The 22,969-nt window shown below is 36.6% G+C and overlaps 1 protein-coding gene across 1 annotated transcript in view; it reads right to left on the bottom strand.

Annotated features, from left to right (window-relative positions):
* Nucleotides 1–5,403: 5,403 nt before the first annotated feature.
* The window catches only part of PELI1 (pellino E3 ubiquitin protein ligase 1), a 57,430-nt gene continuing 39,864 nt past the window's right edge, over nt 5,404–22,969 (bottom strand). Inside the window, exons 2-7 of the mRNA XM_028093862.2 lie at nt 19,110–19,249; nt 15,965–16,094; nt 12,610–12,711; nt 8,678–8,875; nt 8,395–8,583; nt 5,404–7,835 (exon numbers count right to left, since the gene is read on the bottom strand). Of these exons, the coding sequence (XP_027949663.1) occupies nt 7,269–7,835; nt 8,395–8,583; nt 8,678–8,875; nt 12,610–12,711; nt 15,965–16,094; nt 19,110–19,180 (1,257 nt within the window). The 5' untranslated portion in view covers nt 19,181–19,249 and the 3' untranslated portion in view covers nt 5,404–7,268. The remainder of the gene's footprint in view (nt 7,836–8,394; nt 8,584–8,677; nt 8,876–12,609; nt 12,712–15,964; nt 16,095–19,109; nt 19,250–22,969) is intronic.

Here is a 22,969-nt window from a genome sequence, read left to right as displayed (position 1 = left end):
GGTCATTTGACAAAGAAGCCAACTGAAAATGAGGAGTATCTGAACGTGCTGCATTCCCACAGAGGTGTGGTATGGCAGAACAACTGTGCTAACTTGTTGAAAGAATTCTGAGGCAGATCATCCCCTACAATTGGGAATCAGTGTTTATAACACAACGATAGTTGATGTTCTGACTCTATTGGCACTTGTAATTTAAAAATAGTTGAAACTATTAAAGTGCAACATCGTTATCTCTGCTTCAACAAACAAAACTTGGAAATTTAACGGAATCTTGGTGACTTAAGTCCCTGAATTATGTGGACATAGGAAACAGAGGTTCTAGTATCAGATTTATCAGTCAGGAGCGACTTTGCCTGACTAGGCTTTGGTTTCTCAACTATGACTTGACTGCCAAGATCCTTTCTAGTTTCATATTCTGTATTTTTATTAATAGTTACACAGTAACATGATATAGTGGAACTTCAGGAAATTCCAAGGTGGACAGATATTAATTTTCCCTTTCAATCTTGAATTGCTTCTTGCGCCCTTCCTACCAATGACAGGCGCTCAAGTCTGGATGACATACTTTTGGGCTGTAATCAATATTCCTTCTCTTTTCTCCAGGAGAATCCTTTTTGTTCTCTTCTGGCATCACCCCTGGGTTTCTTCTTGTTGCCCAGTCACCTACTTATTGTCACTTTTTGTGATGTCTCCACGTTTTCCATTTTTATCTTTTCAGCCAATAAAAACCATTTTCTGATCAAATAGCTTCTGGAACCTTCATTCTTTTGACTGTTTTTGTTAATGCTCCTACTTAGAAACTGTCTTGGTAGCTTAATGGTTCAGAGTTCTGTTTCCTACAATTGTCTAAGAAATAGTTTTTGAGCATCTATCACAGGCCAGGCACCATGATAGCTCATCAACTTGGGAAAGAATTCTTTCAGTGTGTTCTATCATTACAGTGGGGAAGGAGCAGATAGGACACCAGGAGCACAGACAACAAAAGCAAAAATAAACAAGTGGGACTATATCAAACCAAAACGCTTTTGCACAGCAAAGGAAAAAAATTAACAGACTGGAAAGGCAACCTGTGGAATGGGAGAATTTATTTGCAAACCGTATCTGATAAGGGCTTAATTTCCAAAATACATAAGAAACTTGTATGATTCAATAGTTAAAAAAACAAGTCGATTAGAAAATGGGCTAAGGACTTGAATAGCTATTTCTCTTAAGAAGATACACAAATGGCCAACAAGTACATGAGACATGCTCAATGTCATTAATCATAGGGAAATGCAAATCAAAACCACAGGGAGATGTCATTTCACATCTGTCAGTTTGGCCTTTTTTTTTTTTAAGATGTTTTGTTTGAGAGAGATGGGGTGAGCAAGAGCACAGCAGTGGGGAGGGACGGAGGAAGAGGGAGAAGCAAGCTCCCCACTGAGCAGGGAGCCCAACGCAGGGTTCGATCCCAGGACCCTGGGATCATGACCTGAGCCGAAGGCAGATGCTTAACCGACTGAGCCACCCAGGATCTCCAGTCAGGTCGGCTAGTTTCAAAAAACAAGACAACAAAGCACTGGCAAGGATGTAGAGAAACTGGAACCCTTGCACACCGTTGGTGGGAATGCAAAATGGTGCAGCCACTATGGAACACAAGAAATTAAAAAAAAAAAATTCCTCAAGAAATTAAAAATATAACTACTGTTTGATCCCACAATCCCATTTCTGGGTATTTACCCAAGAGAAATGAAATCAGGGTCTTGAAGAGATACCAGTACTCCCATGTTCACTGCAGCACTATTCATAAGAAACAAGATGTGGAAACAATCTAAAAGTCTAACAGGTGAATCGATAAAGAAAATATGGTATATACATACTCTGGAATACAATTCAGCCTTAAAAAAGGAAATTTTGCAATATGCAATATGGATGAACCTTAAGGACATTATGTTAAGTGAAATAAGCCAGTCACAGAAAGACAGTCCTGCATGAATCCACCTGTATGAAGGAATGGTTCTATTTCCTGGATGTGAACTTCTCTGGTTGCAGGACTAGAAATGATCATGAGTTTTTGCATCAGTGAATTTGCTGCTACTTTCTAAGCAGCTGCCTGGAACTTATAACTGATCATGTTCCCCTTACTGAATAACCTGCTAAACACCTTTGTGCTAAACTGTTTGTGACTCACATTTAGCAAGTTTATAGGTCTTCATTAAGTCCATTCATGTACTCACACCACTTCTGGTTCTATCTTACTTTGTTATAATACCAAACCTTTGTTTTGTTGTTGTTCATTTAAAAAATTTTGCTATTGATGTTTTAATCTTAATTATAATTTTGGTTAGCTACCTTAAATCATTTTTTTAAAAATTATTAAAGAAATAGACTCCAAATCCCACTCAATAAAAAAGGGGGAAGGAGCAAACATGGTGGCTGCATACACAGGAATGGAGCAAGACTTCCAAGGTTCAAATTCCACCTCCTGTAGTCGTGAGCATGTGAACCTTGGGCAAGTTACCAGATAACGCCCTACCTGGTTTTTGTCGTGAAACGGAGACAAGAATTCCTACCTCACAGAGCACGTTTCAGCTTTAAATAATATACTTAAAATTGTGAATTTATAACAGTGCCTGACACATAACAAGTAGTCATGTTAGCTGTGAGGAATTTATCTTATGCTGTGGTTTAACTTTAACATACATAGCTGAGTTTACAATCTAATGTCAACCAAAACAGACCAGCATTCCCATCGTTATCATCTAACAGAATGTTTGGACATGATGCTTTAGAACAATTACTAGGAAAACTCTGATACTCTGAGATTTACTCCATTTTCTGCTGACAATATTATCAAAAATACAGGCATATTTCTTTAAGGGAAGCTGAATATTGATATCTGGACTTACAGGTTCAAGAATTCTTTGTTTTCCATAAACATCTGAATATTCAAAAAATTTTTAAAAATAAAACACAACTTGTGCTTTGCCACTGCCAGAAAGAATTTGAAGCAGCAAAATATTAAGATTCAAAGGACTTTTTTTTTTTTTTTAAAGGCAAGAGCTACAGAAAAAGATGTACATGAAGAGAAGGGAGAAAAACTGAATCAGAATACATTGGTTAAAGGAAGTTACTGTAGTTGAAATCAGAACTTCATTTCCTCAGAGGGCAGCCAAACCAAAGAGCGAAACATGAGAGGTGTCCCAACTCTCTATTTAATGACAGGAAGTTTGCCATTCATCAGGAACACTTCTTGTTTCTAAGCCAACAGAGCGTGTATGGAGAACTTTGTTTATGACGGTCAAGAACTTTGACAGCAGCTTAAAAAAAAAGCAGAGACAGCTTACCTTTGGCAAGTACCCTGTCTAATAGGGGAGTTTCAACCTAATGTCCAAGGCTACGTTCCTGATTCCACAAGCAGTGCGCCCTACCCCTCAACTTTTCTTCTCATATCTCCACTTTAAATGGCAATTCTATTCTTCCAGTTGCTCAGGCCAAGTCATTCTTGACTCCTCTCCTTTGACACCCCATATCTATCTGCCAGCAAATATTGCCAGCTCTGTCTTCAAATATATCCAGGTTCTGGCCACTTTTCAAACCAGCTCCACCACCACCACTTTGACCCATGTCTCCATCATTTCCTTTTAGGGTTCCTGCAAGGGTCTAACTGGTCCCCCCATTATCAGTTCAGTCTATTTTCATCTATAAAAACATGAGTTGGATCATGTCACTTCCCTGCTCAAAATCCTCCTATAGCTCCCATCTCACCCAGAATAAAAGCCAAGCCTCAGGAGGCACTCCATGATCTAGTTTCATCCCTTTTCCTCTCTGGTCTTACCTATGAACTCCTCCCTTTCACACTACATAGCTACACTGCCGTTTTGCCATTACAGCAATATTCCAAGCACACTTTTACTTCAAGACTATTGCAATTGCGATTCCCTCTGCCTAAATGTTCTTCTCCTAAGTGTGGCTTTCCCTTGCCCTCCTCTTTAATATTGCAAACATTCCACACACATCACCCATGATATTTTGTATCTCCCTTTCCTGCTTTATATGAACCTTCAGTGCTGTTCACTATCCATCATGCTGTGTCTTTTATTTTTCTTACTCACTTCTATCTTCCCCACTAAAATATAAGCTCCACGAGGGCAAGGATTTTTTTCCTGTTAAATCACCAAGTGTGGCTTGTTGTGTAGCAGATATTCAAATACCTGTTGCAAGAATGTGTAGATAAAATTTGAGGGCATGGTCTTAAAGTATACTTATTTCTGGAAGTGGGAGTGGGAGACAGAATAGTATAGTTCACTAAGCAGTATTTTGGTGATCTGATATGCCACAGGGTTAATGCTTGGAACATAAATATGAAAGAACGGATCATAGATCTCTTAGCCAGTGGTCTCTAAAGTGGGATAGCACAAGATGATCCATCAGGATGAGGGGCCCAAGTGTTTAAATTGATATGATAAATATAGTCCTAAGAAGTAACGGATGGATTTTCACTGGTGCCCTCACTCACTCAGTCTATGTGTCAGAAGATCATGCATCACCCATGGTTCTGGAGGTATCCTGAAGGAAGAGTAGAGTAGGAGTATTCATGTTAGATGTAATTATATACTTATTTACATTCTTATATATTCCTATCCTATTTTACATATACCAGAATATTCTTAAAATGGTAGAAGTGAGCGAAGACAGCTTCAAGAAGATAGTCTGGTAGGACTCCTCCTTCTGGGTCTCTGCCCTGTCTCACTTCATGACCCTAATGTGTTTGATGAAGGGAAATTCCCTATACAAATTAAGGAACACTTAGATGGTAAAATCACTTTGATAAATGAGTTAAGCCATAAAGATGATCTTTCTTTCGAGTACATTTGGGAGACCTAAATACAACTTTTTCTCCTTGGCCAGAATACTGATATTCCCTCAATACAACTGAGTAACTAAAAGTGTTCCATTAAGCATCAGCAAAATGACAGAACCAATATTCAAAATGCTTGAACAGAAAAACACCTAATGATTTAAATTACCTGAGTTTTCAAAACTTGAATTTGATAGAAAATGAACCAGACTTTTCATAGTTGGGAGGAGAGGGGAACTGAGGCACTCTGGGAAGAACATGAACTTTTCATGGTCAGTGAAGCACTGTTTCAACGGTCTAGTATCCCACTCTTGCAGAGAGCCAACTCCCTAGCAGGACTTTACCAAAGCTTCAATTATTCAACCACTAAACAAAGTTCCTTTATTAAGAGGTAAGAGATGCTTTTTCAAGAGAACCAGAGATTTAAAGTGTTACATTAAATGCAAATTCTTCATCTATTTCAAGTGAATATTTTTGAAGTGGAGGGGGGGTAGATTTGTCCAAGAGTTTTCATTTCTAGTTTCCCATTCTCAGTTATGCAAAAACGAACTCACGGAGACAAATTCAAGTATCTATTTTGAAAAGTATTTACTTAGTTTGAATAAATTAATTGCAAATAAAAATTAGCTACAATATATAGCCTGAATAGAAATGACTAGAACAAATACAACACAGGACTTGATTTCCTTGCATTAGTCACAAAGCATGTGACTATCTAGAAAACTTCAAAATCAATTATATTTCTTTGAAAAGGGGATAACAGCAGTTACTGATACATCACAACTAGTAAACTTATAATACAAGTTTCCTGACATGCATTTCCTGAGTGAACCCAAATGATCATTTTTAAAAACAAGGAAATTTTGACAAGTTGAATTAAAGTAAAATAGTTCATGGCTTCTAAGCAACAGGTTTTGTTATTTTTTTTTAAACCAAAAGAAAATTCAGAACAGTATAGTAATAGTTATGATAAATTAAAGCTATACTACCACATACAAAAATTTGCTACAGTCAATTATTATACAACTTGTGAACTAAAGGAAAAACAAATCAAAAGATTAAAAAAAAGATTCTGTCTAATCTAAAAGTGTACTGATTTCTACAAGTGTCACAAAGGGTTTGATGTAGTGCAACTGTCTATACTTCCTTTGTGGTGCATTAAAAAAAGGGGAGGGGAGGGAGTGAAGAAACGTTTTCTTGCTTCTTTAAGCAAAGAACTTATTGGAATTAGAGAATAAACATACCATGCAAGTATGTTCCCCTACTTGGCTGTCACTAGTGCTCATCTGCCAACCAAACATTTCCTTGAGTCACATGGTGGCAACTCTCCTTAGGATTCAAAGCCCACAAAGTTAAGGCTGGTCTGTTAGGTTAAAAAAAAGGGGGGGGGGGCACTATTGTCACTGAATCCTTTATCTCTCCACATTTCTTAATGCCTGGATAAGACCACAAACAGAATGATCAATTAAGTATTTCTTTTTCTAAAAGCAAATCAAGTCACTCTCCTCCTTGTTAATTTATGCTTTTCCTCATGAGAATGATTTTTTTTTTCCAGAAACAGTGAACAGATGAACCACAGTTTATATCTAAAAAATAAACTTGCCAAATGTTGCTGGTACTAAAAACAGATTAGTTATCATGGGAGAAAAATAGATAATCTAGATTAAATTGCATATTCAAAGGAGCATATAAAATGTTTCTTAGCATTAAGTTTTTGTTATATACTACACTTGAGAGAACATTAAGAAAAAAAACTTTCCTGATTATATTCAATGTGGTTAAAAACAAACAGCTCTCACACAATAATTAATATGAATTTGGTTTTACAAAGTATTTTAATTTACCAAATTCCATATTTAGAAGGGGGCAGGGAGAGAGGCTCTCTTGTCCTTCTAAGCTTGTAAATCCTTGAGCTATGCTCGCTAAACTACCATTCACACCGAAAGTGTGACACCATCGTTACCATGCTACTCTATCAAGAACATTCTAAGATTTTTCTATAATAAAGATAAATAGAAAAAAGTTAATATACATGTTGCTGTATTTTACAATGTTTGCAACAAACTGTAAACTAACATAGTTTGAACCAACAGTACCCTCAGTTATATAAAAACAATTTTCCAACACTGAGGATGGGTGATTCAAAAACACTAAAAGGAAGGCAACAAATTATAGATTGCATTTTTTATCCTCAAAATATATTTTCAAAACTCAGAATTCAAAGTCTGGTACTTTCAGAAATTCTTTTTCTTGAGTTTCCCAGATTTTTTGATCAGAAATTGTTACTACTTATTATAAATGTTTAAAAAAATTCTTCATCTTAATGCAAATGACCAGAGCAGAGAAACTGTGACATGGACAACAGGTTGGAAAACCCAACTCACTTAGCTTATAAATTTATAATGTAGTCCTGGAGGACAACTGTCTGTTAGTCTAGAGGTCCTTGGAAAATAAGTCTGATGTAGCCTTGTTCACCAGCCAACTGATGTGCACAAAAGGGGCAGGCTGCATGAAAAGTATGAGTACCATGAGGAAGCGGGATCTGGGACCAATAGGCAGTTGTCTTTTCTGAACACACATGCCCACATGGGCTGAACGCATGGGTTGGAGGGCCGGCGTCCACATAAAATCCAGCTTCACATCCAAGCCACAGAGGGACATAGGGACCAACAGACCTACACATGGGACATTCACGATCTTTTCCATCACGTTCTTCTTTGTTTCCCCAGTTATGATAGCCATGCACATGGCCGCAGTTTAGATACACCCATGGTTGTTTTTCATCGACAACATCTTTCCTCTTCATACTAGGAAATGCTAGGGTGTTGAACCCTACAGGGCACTGAGGTCGTGCTGCATTGATTTCCTGTCTTAAAGCTTCTAAATGCTTCACTGTAGGAGTGTGGGAAAGGCCTTCTGCAGTACGCCACAGCAATGTTGCACCACAGAGGTCAATTAATGAGCCATCTTGTAACTGATTGGTTTCAATTTCCACCTAGAAGAAACAAGGATCAAAAAACATTCAACACTGTGTTTTCAATTTTTACATGAGAGTTTTGGTCTTACACGTTCCTTACTCAAGAATCGAGATTTCCTATGATTGTTACTAAATATAAGAAACTCTAATGGCAGTCATGAAAAATACAAGTTTGAAAATCAAGGATAAAATATGGAGCAGGAACATATTTCTTTTCAGCCTTATAGTGAAGACTATTTATGATTAAAACATCTGGCTGCTCAGTAAGTCTAATATTTCCCATATACATCATGGTCAAAGAGATATAAATAGAAACTACACAGTGCTATTTAATTTAGGAAAGCTTAGGTTTTAAAATATATTAACATAATATGAAAGAACAAATTTTTAAAGTGTCCTGATTGAAACATTAAGATATTACCCTCTAGTATAATATTTAGCGATCAGTGTTTCTGATAGTCAGACTTAAGCACTCTGTGTCAACATTTGAGAGTTTTTGGAATTATGTAATTCATTCAGTCCAACTCACCCAATGTGTTTACTGGAGCTAAATAAGAGGCTACATCTCAATACTTACCATTTTTCCTCTCTGCTGAGCTGATCTGGTTTCCCGCAGGCTAAATACATTTCCACACACTGATATTTCTCTCCATATTCCAGGCTTGGAGTCTTCTGTGAACCCATTGCGTGGATGCATAACAAGAACGCCATTAGTGGTCAAACCATCCATCTGCCCATCTGATGTCTTCCACTTGGCAGCCTTCTCCTAGTAGCAATAAGAATAGTGAGCTTCTAGTTCTTTTAATTTGGAAACAGAAGTGGTTAAAAATAATGCACCAGTTAGGAAAAAAGCTTTTTACCCCAAGAAAGATGTTTTTTGATGAGTCAAATCCTGCAGCATAAATCCGTGCTGTAAAGGGGGGATTCCGTTCACAGATGATTCTACAGGCAAATCTTGATATAGTGCTTTGCACTGACTGTGTATCAGAATTACTTTGGCTTCCAGGAACTGTGTCAGTTACTACAAAATCAATGGGACTTTCAGTCGACCGACCAATCTAAGGGAAAAAGAAATATCTATAAACCTATTGAAAGGAACACAGTGGAAAATTCATTCAAGAAAGGTACAAGAAGATGAAATCATTAAGCCTCTGAAATTTCTAAAGCTCAAACTTATACTTAACTCTGAGAGCATCTACACCCTAGAAAACTAATCTGTCAAACTTGTTCTGACATAATAATTATTTAGAGCATAGGAGTAAATGGGAACTTACCATCCAGAATATATGAAACCCTCAGGGAATACAGAGTTTAGGATGGCCGAGATTTCTAGATGGCTGCAGATTTTAATTTTAACCCCTTTCGATAGAAATATGCCTACCATGTATTACTCTGCCTTCTTTAACAGAATATAGTGAACATACAAGTAAGTCTTTTATGATGTCTCCAGGACATTAAACTATAAGTACCATTTATATTACACTGAATGCAGTGATGTCTTCAGGTGCTATAAAGGTGTACAAGAAGGCTGATCCTTACGTTATGGGCTTACATAGCTTTCTTTGAGGTCTTATATATACTTTATATTCTCATGTGTTCTGTCAGGTTGTCAGCTATCACTTCTTGCTGTTGGGCATACTTGACTCTAGCAGCATACCCCTCCTCTAACTAGTCACTATTATTCTGCTGTGGGTTGAGAAATCAAAAAAACTAAACTTTAAAGAACAGTATTTCAAAAGTTCTTGTTAAGTTCCTAAAGGATTCTCCCTGGAGCAAAGAAAAGGAATTTTAGTGCGTGGCCTTATGTGGCCTTTATTTCATAGGCCTAGATGTCCTTTTTATTTTCTTCCTGGTTCTGGGCCATATTTTAGAGAAAAAAGGTTCCCAGATAAGAGTTCTGGTGGATGGGTTGGCAAATTAAAACATCTTCAGAGGTACTAGCTAGGAAATATATTAATTTTCATTTTGAAAGATGAAAGTTGAGAAGAAAAAAGGAAATAGGTGACAGAACTGATTGTCACAGGGTTTTAAAGTAAACACTTAAAAATGAAAAGAAAAAAGGAAATCTGTGGAAGAGATGACAGACCTGACAAATGCCACAGGGTTTTAAAGTAAACATTTAAAAATGATGAGTTCATTCATGTATTTGTTATAAAGTAGTATCATAAAATTGAAGAAAGTGGATACTGAGAAAAAACACTGACCCTCTACAATGACGACGACACTTCAAAGTCATTCTTTGCATAGCTGAGCCTCAAGAATTCCTCATAACTGCACACTTTCGGATAAAATCCTTTTAGCATTTTTGTCCTATCAAGTATAAGTCTTTCTTTAGTTTGGATAGTTTCAGAAGAAAATTGGCTGGTTAACAAACGTAAGACTGGATGTCCCTTTTCCTGCTTTTTAAGATAATGATATCCAAAGAAAATGGTCTCAGACTTTTGAAACTAAAAATATTTCTAAGAATAAAAGGCTATTTTAGATCCAAAAGATGTAGGCCCAGGAATGGATTGAGGATTGATTTTTTGAATCAAGATATTCAGAAGTGACTTATTTGGAAGGAGAGATTATTCCAAAAGAGTTGAGATTTGATCTGGGTCTTAGAGGAGATTTAAGACATCAAAGCAATATTGGTCAAGACAGGTAAGAAGGAAGAAATCTTAAGTATCTATAAAGAGAAAAAACCTATGTGATCATGATCAGATGCCAAAATATAACTGTGCCTTAAGATAAATTTTAGTAATTCCTCTTCTAACTGCTACTATTAGCTTTAAAAATATAGATCTTATCATGTCATTCCCTCCCACTCTCATTAAAAACCCTAATGGTTCCTTACAGACTATCCAAACTTCTTAGTTTCTTATTTCTGTAATAATTAGAAACTGACTTCACAATTTGCTTCCCACTGATCCAGCTTAATTTCCTATCATTGTTAATCACACGAAAAGTATATTCTACCTACAAGCAGCTCACTTGTCAATGTTCTACCACACTGTGTACTTTGCCATCTCTTTTGTCAGAATGCCTTTCTACTGGCTGGACTGACAAAATCCTACTCAACTTGATTAAAAAAAAAAAAGTCTGGAAAAAAGGCACTGCTATGAAGTCTTTCCCTCACCCTTCTTCAACCCAGTCAGAAGCTTGTACTTCATATTTAGACTGCCAGTGTAGCACCTATGAATACAATCAACTTGTAATGTCTTTATTTACTTCATAGTGTTAACCAATGCAGAGTTGGAGTTTGAACAGCTGATGAATTGAACAATAAATGTTCTTGTTCAGTTTGGAAGGCAGGCAATCCCAGAATGATTATAAAACCAGTTCCTCAAAGACTGGCTAATTTATCAGGGTAGTTTTGGATATATCTATGGTTTTTAATGTAGAAATGTTTGGATTTTCCATTGGTATAATGCTTTATAGAAGGAGCATCATGACTACTACTTAGGAAAAACTCTCTATTCCTTTATGAAAAGGAAGAAAACAAAAATGGTGCAACTTATTTAAGGACCTTCATAAGATGGTAAAGACACTGTGCTATAAATCAGAATGCCTGGTTTAATCCCTATTCTGCCCCCAACTAACTTTGTAACCTTTAACTCACAAGATTTCAATAACTTTACTGACAAAAAATAAGGGGTAAACAAATTAATTCAAGGTATTTTCTGAAACTAAAATTCTAGTCTGGGGTCAAACATCTAGGTAGCATCTTGATTTTAACTGGTTGTCAGTGAAATAAAATGTGGAAAATCATCCTAAAGCTTGTGTTAGGTTCTCATTAAGATCCCAACCTTCATCTTCATTAAGGGTGTTATTTATCTTAAATTTTTTTGGCAACAGCAAGAAAGATAAACATACCTCCATATTCTGATATAGAGACATTATTCTAAAAAATTCAGTATTCTACTAGAAGGGCTCGGGGGAGTGATAAGTGACCTCAATGAGAAATACTTTGCTATTGGTTATAATTAAAGACATCTCTAGGCCTTTAGATTTCAATCTTGATAAAAAAAAGAAAAATTGAAAAGTCACTGGGACAGTAATTATAAGAGCAACATTATCAGGTACTTTATGTCCTATTTGTTTCCAAAAAATCCAGGGCTTTACAAAACCAAACAAGGGAGAAGACATCATGGATTCTGTTTACATCTTTGGGTTTGACTGTTCTATTATCTATCAAGTTTATAAAAACATCAGCACTGGACTGGTACAAAAAGGAGAGAAAAAAAAAACCTTTTACCGCATTAGTAGCTTGGAGCAAATGTGTGCTGAAAAACAAGTTTGATCACAAACATGATATAGACAATTAGAGACTGCCTGTACATTTTCCTACTTATAGAGGAAGGTGGGAAATAGTGGCAAAAATGGTCATAAATATATGCAGAGTATTTCCTGGTTCTTTTTTTTTTTGGATAATAGCTATCTGAGATATTATTATAACCACTATTATTAATAGCTAAGTGTTTACCAGCTCCCTGGGCCAGCTTTGAGCACTTTACATGTACTAACAACACATTTAAGCCTCCTAAATGTCATATGAAGGAAGCTCTATTATCTGCACTTCATAGGAGCAAAGTGAGCCATAGAGTGGTTAAGTAATGTTTACCAGAGCCCATTTCTTAACCATGCTACGCTGACTTCTATATATGAGATTTGGAAATCAATATATATTTTAATGTAATACATGACTAAAATAGGATAATCACGAAACTGACCACAGCAAAAGTCACTGACAATAGGTTTTCAACTTTTGTTTTTTTTTTTAAGACAAAAAATAATTCAGATGTTATAGTACCTGAAACATATCAGTGTTGCTGTCATGAGTATATTCAACCACCACCGTCTGGGCCCGAGATAAGGTATATGATATGCTGTGCTGGTCTTTGTTGCTTATTGCCTAAGAAAGAAAAGATTAATAGCAAAAATTAGCTGGTAGGCCAATCAAATCAAATTCAGAAAAGTAATCTATCACATCTGACATATTTTCCTCCCAAATTTAAGGTAGACACTAATAACTCTTCTGTAACCTCAGCTGTGACAGTAGTTACTCAGGTTGAGTGGGGTTTCAAGAATACCTTGAAGATGTTATACAGTAAGAACATAATTTCATTGTATAAAAACACTGTAAAATCTAGGTCTCCCTTACAAATATTTTAAATTATAAAGTAATCAAAATCAAAGCCCATGCAGAAACTGAAAATAGTACTCGACCATGCTCTAATAAGGAGGAAATACAGAATTTTGCAAGATAAGACGATTCTTATTTTTAAAGTAACTCAAAGAGTTATAAACAAGTTACCAACAAGCAGAGTTAAATGGTCTTCTTAATCATTCTGACTCTATAGGTGACAAACATTTGCCATAGGCTGGGCAAATACAGAAAAATTCATAGAATGATTAAACATTACCAAAGGAAATGGACACAATGCTTACGACTGTATTTTTGATTTATCCCAAACTAAAAATATTGCTAAAAAGAACTTTTCGGTTTTGTTTTCAGGCATTTTCTATGTATATGAGTTGAAGATAATATCAGAAAGGGGGGAAACCTGCACAAAGGAAATGGAAATAGGTTGCGTAAAAGGAAAACAGATACAAAACAGATACAAAGACACAAAAGAATGATTATACAAAGCAAAGAAGCTAAATTCAAAATAGGTTTCTTTCTTTTTTTTTTTTTAAGATTTTATTTATTTATTTGACAGAGAGAGAGTACAAGTAGGCTAGCAGCAGGCAGAGGGAGAGGGAGAAGCAGGCTCCTCACCAAGCAGAGAGCCCGATGTGGGGCTCGATCCCAGGACCCTGGGATCATGACCTGAGCCAGAGGCAGATGCTCAACGACTGAGCCACCCAGGCGCCCGCAAAAAAATGTTTCTTAATTAGAACACTGGCATTATAAAACCTTACTTGGTTTTAATTTGTAGGTAATCTGTAATAGATAAAGCCTTAAAATAATAGCTTTAAAATTAGTTAAGGCTGTGGAATTTTCAAATATTTAAAGAGAATAAATAAAACACCTGGGTACCAACTACCCAGCTTTATCAAACCATAACAATGCCATTTTTGCTTCTGGTTTCTTAAAAGAAATTAAATTCAACAGCAGTGTCAAGGCTGCTTACATGTTTCTCTCACTCCCCTATCTTCATGGAGGTATCCAACACCTCATTAACACAATGTAGATCATTCCCATGCACGTTGTTGATGTTTTTAAAATAAACATTATATAATTGTTTTATAGATTTTAAAAACTATAATTACTTTAATTAGCATAAAGCATTGATTTTCTAATCAAATAACTGCCCATAACCTTGGAAGTAATGTATTTTTTTTTTAATTTTTATTTATTTATTTGACAGAGAGACACAGGGAGAGACGGAACACAGCGGAGGGAGTGGGAGAAGGAGAAGCAGGCTTCCCACTGAGCAGGGAGCCTGACGCGGGGCTCAATCCCAGGACCCCAGGATCACGACCTGAGCCAAAGGCAGACACTTAACAACTGAGCCACCCAGGTGTCCCGGAAGTAATGTATTCTTAGTGGCTAAAGTGATTTAAAAACACAGGTTTTTGTGTACTTTGAGATTGTAATCTCTGGCTTTTTAGCTATTAAACCTAGTCTTAGATTATGAATAAGAACTATGTCTAGTTAAGTTCTCACTGGACTGAAAGGCGGGGTTTAACCTTATCCCAGATGACTGCCAGAATAGGGTATTTTAGAAATAGGGATCATAACTATTTTCCCTCTGCTAGTGGTTCTCACCAGAGGTAGTATTAGCTGTGAAAGGGGCACTTGGAAATATGTAGCTGCATTTTCTGGCTGTGATTTGCAGGCTTACATGGCATTAGCGGTTGGGGACAACATGGGAGACAACCCTGCACAGAGAAGTGGCGTACCCCAAATGCAAGAGCACGCTGCAGGGACAGTTCTGGCACAGAGCTCCTTGGCCTGGGTTACTAGCTTGCACTCACTCTCACCACCTGCTTAGCACAACCCTTCTCTGCAATGGAGCAAAAAGAAACACTTAAAAAGAAACTGTCCTATATTCACTGGGTCTCAAACAGTAATAGAGGAGGCCTCATCAAGACATGAGGACTGTTCTAGTCACCATGCTGGATACAAAACAAATTCAATTAACTTCAGGGACTGGAGCTATGACCTAAAACAAGTCACCATATGCCAATTTTTCTGTTTCTTGTTTAACTTACAAAGATATACCTCAGATGGTAAAATATTAATGCACATCCTGGGGCTACCTAGCTAAAGATACAATTACTTCCAGAAGCTGAGAGACTCTTTGTAATTTTTATTCACTCAACACAATATCAAATACAAATTTTGTGTTACAAAATTGGAAGTAGAGGAATTCACAGAAATGGAAAGATTTAAAATTCCCTATAAATTGTCTTTCATTCCAGGAAAAGCCCAAGTGTCCCGAAATGATGGCTCAGGTTCTGGAGATTTTGGTAGGGAGAGAAAAAGGAGCTAAAAGCATTAAATATACTGGGAGACTGAGAAGTTATACTGGAGATACAGTTGGCTATTTGCTTTTATAGTTTTGGTTCAATTTAATAGTTAACTGAGATCCATTTTGTTCAAGGCACTATGTTAAAAGCTTTGAGGGTCATAAAACAAGCAAACAAAAAATAAGAGCATACACAGAATCTTTGATAAGGATCTCTTATAAGAACCACACAATTAAACCCTTAGTTTAAAAAAATCACCTCATCCAAACAATGCTTCTAGTACCTGAGTACTCTTATTATATACTACATTCCTTGCTCAGCCCAGGCAAGGCCCCTCTAGTAACACTGGAAACTCCCTACTTCTCAGGGTAGACAGTTGTATAATTCTAAATACTAGATAAAGCCCTGGTCCCAACCCACATTTTTAAAATTTCTTATTAAAAGGGAATGTTTCCTTCTAATTTCCACCCACTGATCCTGATTTGTCATTTAAAAAAAAAAAAGTTTGATGCCCTTCCATATGGCAGTGCTTCAGATATTGTCTCCAAAGTGTCTGCTCCTATTGAAACAAAAGGAAACTTCTGGTACAGAATGTGAAGGGAATGCTAGAGAACAGAAACAACATGTACAAGTCTTTCAATTTCTCAAGTTAACTTATTTAGTTTAATTTGGGTTTGTTTGCTTTTTACCTTTGCAGCCTGAGGAGTACAAGCAATATGCACAGTGCTGGGCTTCACCCCATTTGCCTTAGGTCTTTTAAACAAAGCAAACCTACTTTTCCTTCTTCCTCTATCTCCGTTTGGGAGCGATCCATTATACCTGATGGGAGGGAAAAAAGTTTAGGTGATATCTTGTAAGAACCACACAATTCTGAAATAAATGCTTTATTTCGCTTTACAATATGGATCAATCTTCAATTAATCATCTTATTAGCATACTGTAAGTATCTCAAATTCCCTTCAGTAATTGTTGATCCCTAGACCAGCTGTCTAAGTATGAAACAAAATGAGATTCTGGTTACACTCCAAGTCACAAAGAAGTATTTTTTTGGATTATAAATAGCCTTAAATTATCTGTATTTTTCTTTCCTCTTTTATTCAAGATAATCAAGAGCTGATTAATGGCATATCTGATTCCTTATGACTCATTCTATGTTTTTTAAAGGTGAATGTGCTAATACAACCTTTAAAAGTACAGTATGAATTGTCTAAAACAGAATCTCCTTTAATTGTCAACTAAATACTTTAAATAGCTTAACTTCTGAAATTTTTAGACTCATTTGGTAAGTCTGATAAGTCTTAGGACTTGAATGTGCACATACACATTCACATTATGTTGGCAAAACTTATCCAACTGAGATGCCTGCTAAATAGTGACTAAACATTTTTGTTGTTCAAATGTTATGACCACTTCTCCATGATACCATATACATGTGCTGAAAATACGCAAGTAAGCGAGGAGTGGATAGGAAAGAAGTTCACAACAAAACATTTGGGTGTTTACCATGTAATAGGCACTATTGTGTTCTCTACCATACAGCACCTCATTTAATTCATCCTCATAACAACTCTTGAGATTGGCATCACTCAGCTTTTACAGTTTGGAATTTAAGTTATTCCCCAGGGGAATAAAATTCCTTAGAGCTCAGAGAAATTAAGTCATTTTCTGAAGGTCACACAAGTGACAATGGAAAAACTAGAATTTGAATCCAGGTGTTTGTGTCATGCTTTTTAAAATTCTTTATTGCTTCATTTTGGCATAAGCAATGGCTTAATAATAATCTCTCCTCATTCACTGTTCCCTGCCCCCTGACAAAATCTTTGGTTTGTTTCCTGGTCTCTCATTTATAGTTGGTCAATCTGAGGGAAAACGAGGCACGGACCAGGGACAATTTTGAGGTTGGAGGAGAATGTGATTATAAAATGGCCTACATCAATGGCTGACAAGGAAAAGAAGGGACTTTACTCACACTGCCATATACAGAAATTATACTGATTCTTTATAAAAAATAAAACACACTGATTTCTGTTGGAGAAAGCCCTTGCCAATCTTGCTAGCTTTGGTAAGAGTTCAGAGTCACACCCCTTAGTTAATACAGTACTAATACTGTGTGTTGCCACCAGCCCCACTTTGGGTCCTGACTGTTCTGTCTGCCTAGTTATATGACTTATTTCCCTCCTGGGGATATACTCTCTATTCCCAAACATTGTGTTTCTGTAACTCAAAACTCTATTCTAAAAAAGTAGCAACAACATCAAACTGACAACCTTATCCAGCTTTATTTTTCCTAGGGGGCTGGAAAGAAGTATTATTTGTATTTTAAGACACCAAGTGCTAGACACAGAGACAACCACTATTGCCAAGGATTAACTGAGAAACTGCTGGGCTAAGAAAGGCAGTTTAAACCATATACTAAATTTTAAATTCCAGTCTTCAAATGACTCAGATTTCCTGGTAGAAGAATTTAACTTTGAATAATTTTTGGTAGTTAAAAGCTGTTTGTCATTAATACATTAAGATCTATGTGATGTGAAGTTGGTAACATTGTAGTTACTATATAAGTTTCTAATCTTTTAAGTTGTTTTTGAGAAAAAAGATTTTTAGCTCTCAAAGGGCCTGAGATGATCTTGTCTGTCATTTTACCAAAGAGGAAACCAAGACCCAGAATGGTGAAGTGACTTGCCCAAGGTCATATAACTAGCAATGTTGGAATAGGCACTGGAATCTAGCATTCCTGACTTCTAGTTAAGCTCATTAACTCCATATTATCTTCCGACTTTCTCTTACTCTCTGCTCTGAAACAAGGGACATATTCTCACTTAAACAAGACCTTGTACCAACCTAACTCTAAAACATGTTGTTTTAAATGTCTAAAGTCATATAATTGTTCCTAGAGCTGTTTTCTAGACAGAAGAAAAGAAACATCAAGGGGAAAGTAAAATCTGCAATTTCTAGTTTCTGAAATTTCTAGCTAATATATATTGTGTCTCTGTTTTGACAGTTAATGCAAGTTTAGACTGAATAAACGAAATTATCTGTTCCTCATTCTTCAGATTGTGTCTGTGTTAAATTATATGGATGAGAATACGTTGGAAGCAAACAAGTAGTGGGATTCTGGGCTTCAGGGTCATCGTATCTTTAGCCTGTACAACTCTATCACACGAAGAATAGGACCATAAGCACAAAGCAACAACTACCTCAGAAGGACAAAGGAACAAATAAATACTAACCTACATGAAATGACCTAAACGGGGAAGGGATTTTGGTAAAGTCAGGTGAGGCAAACTTTTCTAAAAGATGGGATAGGGAAGACAAATGGAAAAATTATATGACTTTAGACATTTAGACTGTACATTTTTCACCTTTAAGAAGCTTTATTCTTTCTGGGGATAAGGGTGAGGCAAAGTTTATGCATATGTGAGCACTTATAAGAGACGGCATAAAAATGAGGATTAAAAGAGTTTGATTTTTTTTTTTAAAGATTTATTTATTTGACAGAGAGAAACACAGCAAGAGAGGAAACACAAGAAGGGGGAGTGGGAGAGGGAGAAGCAGGCTTCCCACGGAGCGGGGAGCCTGATGCAGGGCTCGATCCCAGGACCGTGGGATCATGACCTGAGCCAAAGGCAGACGCTTAACGACTGAGCCACCCAGGCGCCCCAAGAGTTTCTTGATTTAACATTATCAATATTATTTTGAGGTAATATTATCCTGTAGCTTTAAATCATTTTTGGACATAGATAGGATATACAATCTAAAAAGTAATTTTAACCTAGATGTCAAAGTTACTATATATTATTCAATTTTATGTGTCATCAGATGGAGAAAACTTACCCTAAGACAATGAGTTCACCATATTTTACTGGTGCTTTGGATGGATGATTTTCTTGATCAGGAGAAAACATGAGCTTGGCTGTCTTTCTCAAATCTTTGTTCACTGGTCAGGAGCCTTGGGACACCTTTTGCATTATCTCCTAGAGGGAAAAAGTTTTCATTAATAATGTGAACAATGAATTTCAGTTTAAATAAAGATGTTATTTTCTAGCAGTCCTTGTAAGCACAATATTATGCAAAGTTATCATATAATATACAAAGTGTATGACATTTTCCCCAATAGTGGTTATATATTTGGTCCAACTGTTTAAATAGTTTAAAAATGTAAATTTGGTAACTTCTACTTCTAGGAAGATGCAGTAGGAGTATTTTTCCCTATTATTTCCACTAACTACAACTACAAACTCTGGATATTATATATAAAACATAAGAAGACTCTGAAAAGTAGAGAGAAGATAGACCAGCTAGGGACCTTGGGGCACAAGGAATGACACGGCGCTGAGTTTCTCTGGGTTTTCTTTATGCTTAATATATCCCAGATTAAGAGCTGAAGAATCCAGCAACCTGGAAATGTCAATCGGCAGAGACAAAAAAAAAAAAAAAAAAATCCACCCAAAAGGTCGCTCTCTCTAGTTAAAGGAATGAGGAAGGGGCTGCCTTAGTAAGAGAAATAACTTTTGACAATAACCACTCTACTGTAGCCAAACACCACAGAAAACACTGGCCCTACCACTGCCTACACAAGCAAGAGCCAAGTGGGGAGCCTAGATTTCCACCTCATGAGGCCGTAAGGAAGAAGCCTAGCCCCTGCCCCCAACCGGGGTATTGTCAGGGCAGCCAAGTAGGGAGCCAAGACTTCCACCCTGCTGGTTGGTAACATGCCCCCACCTCTACTCTAGCAGTGTCAGGGGAGCATGGACTTCCACACTCGCAGTAACAAGGATTCCCTTCCCTTTGGGTGTCAATGAAGCCTGACTAGGGAAACTGGACTTCTATGTCTATCTGGCAGTAATAAGGAGGCAGCCACTATTCCCGAGCCAAGGCAGTGACAGAAAAAGACAGTGGAAACAGTAGGTGTAGATAACATCCAGAGTCTCAGAACATAACACCAAAATGTCCAGGTTTCAACAGAAAACCATTCATTGTATTAAGAACTACAAAGATTTAAGACAATGCAAAAAGATAATAAAGACAAAAGCTGAGATGGCAGAGATCAGAATTACCTGAAAAGGATTTTAAACCAATCATGATAAAAATGTGAAATGCTTTAATGAACAACTGCAAACATATTTAGGACCAAAAAAAAAAAAAGTCTGGACAAAGAAACAAAAATTTAAAAGCTCACTTTTTAGGATGGGCTTACCAGCAAAATAAAAGGGACATTATAAAGAATCAGTGAACCAGAAGAGAGAAATTACTTAATCTGAATGACAGAGGGAAAACAGACTAAAAGAAGAGGAAGGAGGGGGAGGAGAAGAGAAGAAAGGAAAGGAAAGGCAAGGCAAGGCAAGGCAAGGCAAGGCAAGGCAAGGCAAGGCAAGGCAAGGAAAGGAAGAAAAAGAAAATGAAGAAAGACCAGAGCCTCATGGACCTGTGGGACCGCAGCAAAAGATCTAACATTTTTATCACTGGAACCCAGTAAGAGAGGAAAGAGAGTAGAGCTGAAAAAGTATTCAAATAATGGCTGGAAACTTGCCAAATTTGGAAAGAGAAACCACACAACCACAGATTCAAGAAACTGAACAAATCCCACAGAGCATAAACCTGAAGAATTCCATGCCAAGATACATCATAGAAGCCAGAAGAAAGTAGCATATATTTTTCAGGTGCTGAAAGAAAAGAACTGTCAACCAGAATCCTATACCCAGCAAAAATGGAAGGGAAATCAAGACAGTTTCAGGTGAGGGAAAATTAAAGAGAACTTGTCACCATAGATCTACTCTATCAGAATGGCTAGCAGAAATTCTCTAAGAAAAATGATAAAAAGAACCCTGGAACATCAGAAAAGAAGAAAGAACATGGTAAGTAAAAATACAGGTAATACAATAAGATTTCCTTTTCTTGAATTTCTACAGGATGTCTGAAAGTCAAAGCAAAAATTATTAACACTGTCTGATGTGGTTTCAAATATATGTAAAGGAATATTTAAGCCAATTATATATGGCACACCTGGGCATTTATCCTAGAGAAATGAAGACTTATGTTACAAACCCTATACATGAATGTTTATAGCAGCCTTATTGATAATAGCCAAAAACTGGAAACAATCCAGATGTTCTTTACTGAGTGAATGATTAAACTGTGGTACATCCATGTTGTGGAATAGTACTCAGCAATAAAAAGGAACACACTACTGGTATATACGAAATAACATGGCTGAATCTCTAGAGAATGATGTTGAGTAAAAAAAGCCAACCTCAACAGGTTACGAAAATGATTTTATTTATGTAACACTCTTGAAATGACAGAATTATAGAAATGGGAAACAGATAAATGCTTGCTAGGAGTTAAGGAGGGGGTGGGAGTGAAAGGGAAGTGGGCATGGCTACAGAAAGACAACAGAAAGGATCCCTGTGGTGATGGAAATGTTCTGTATTTTTACCAATGTCAGTATTCTGGTTGTGATATTTTACTATAGTTTTGCAAGATATTACCATTGGGGGAAACTGTGTAAAGGATACACAGAATCTCTCTCTGTATTATTTCTTGTGACCACATATGAATCTACAAAGATCCCAAATTAAAAAGCTTAATTAAGAAATATAAATTTGACACACATATGAAAAACAAAATATTTCTGATAAGCCAGAAAAAATGCTACAATAAACAATCCCCACAATACTATCATGTTTATTTCATCAGCAGCTTAATGGGACCAGTTATTTCCTACACCTGTTCTCTCCACCGTCTTCCTGTTAGACCTGTTACAAAGGTTTTTCACAACAAAACTCTTACTAGCTAACCCATGACAGTCTCCTGATTTTATACTTCCATCAACAAGTTCCATAGGAAACCAATGAATGAAAAATGCCTATCTGTATTTTTCTATAGTACAGCGAAATACAGCCTCTATAGCAGCACTTTTGGAGAGAAGGCAACACAGACTATTTGTAGCCCAATGAATAAGAACAAGTAAAAGGAAAAAGCTTAGCCATTTTGACCTCTTTTATCCGTTGTAACTGACATACACATTTAAACCAGCAATTCAGACACACTAATTTTTGTTAGTAAATTTAAAAAACACTTATTTTAAATAAACAAAACATGCTTAAGAATTATTTAAAAAACACATTTCCTCCATTCAAATACTCTATAAAATCCTCTCATCTCCCCAGAGAAATGTTTTTATTTCAGGAAAATAAACTATACTGATCATATCTTCCATTTAGAAAAAGAAATAATACGAAGCTAACTAAAGCCTTCAATGTAAAAATTTAAGAGTTTTAAAACAAATTAATTCAGGGGCACCAGGGTGGATCAGTCGTTAAGCGTCTGCCTTTGGCTCAGGTCATGATCCCAGGGTCCTGGGATCGAGCCCCAAGTCGGTCTCCCTGCTCTGCGGGAAGCCTGCTTCTCCCTCTCCCACTCCCCCTGCTTGTGTTCCCTCTCTCGCTGTGTCTCTCTCTGTCAAATAAATAAATAAATTCTTAAAAAAAAAACCCAAATTAATTCAAATTAACCAAAGAACAATTTTGGTTCCATATTACAAGACCTTCTGATCTATATTAAATCAGATTTTACTATACAAACAAGAATTCATACCCTCTTATTCCCCCCTCAAAGAAGCATCCCATTACAAAAAGCTAAGCAAAGCTTAATTAGAAGCTTTAACTGTGCTTTTCTTCAATTAAGGTACTGTC

The sequence above is a fragment of the Eumetopias jubatus genome, unplaced genomic scaffold (genome assembly GCF_037043125.1).
Source record: "Eumetopias jubatus isolate StellerSeaLion01/CBP00866 unplaced genomic scaffold, mEumJub1_p1.0 scaffold_9, whole genome shotgun sequence".
Classification (NCBI taxonomy): Eukaryota; Metazoa; Chordata; class Mammalia; order Carnivora; family Otariidae; genus Eumetopias; species Eumetopias jubatus.
This window is presented reverse-complemented; position numbering and strand designations above follow the sequence as displayed.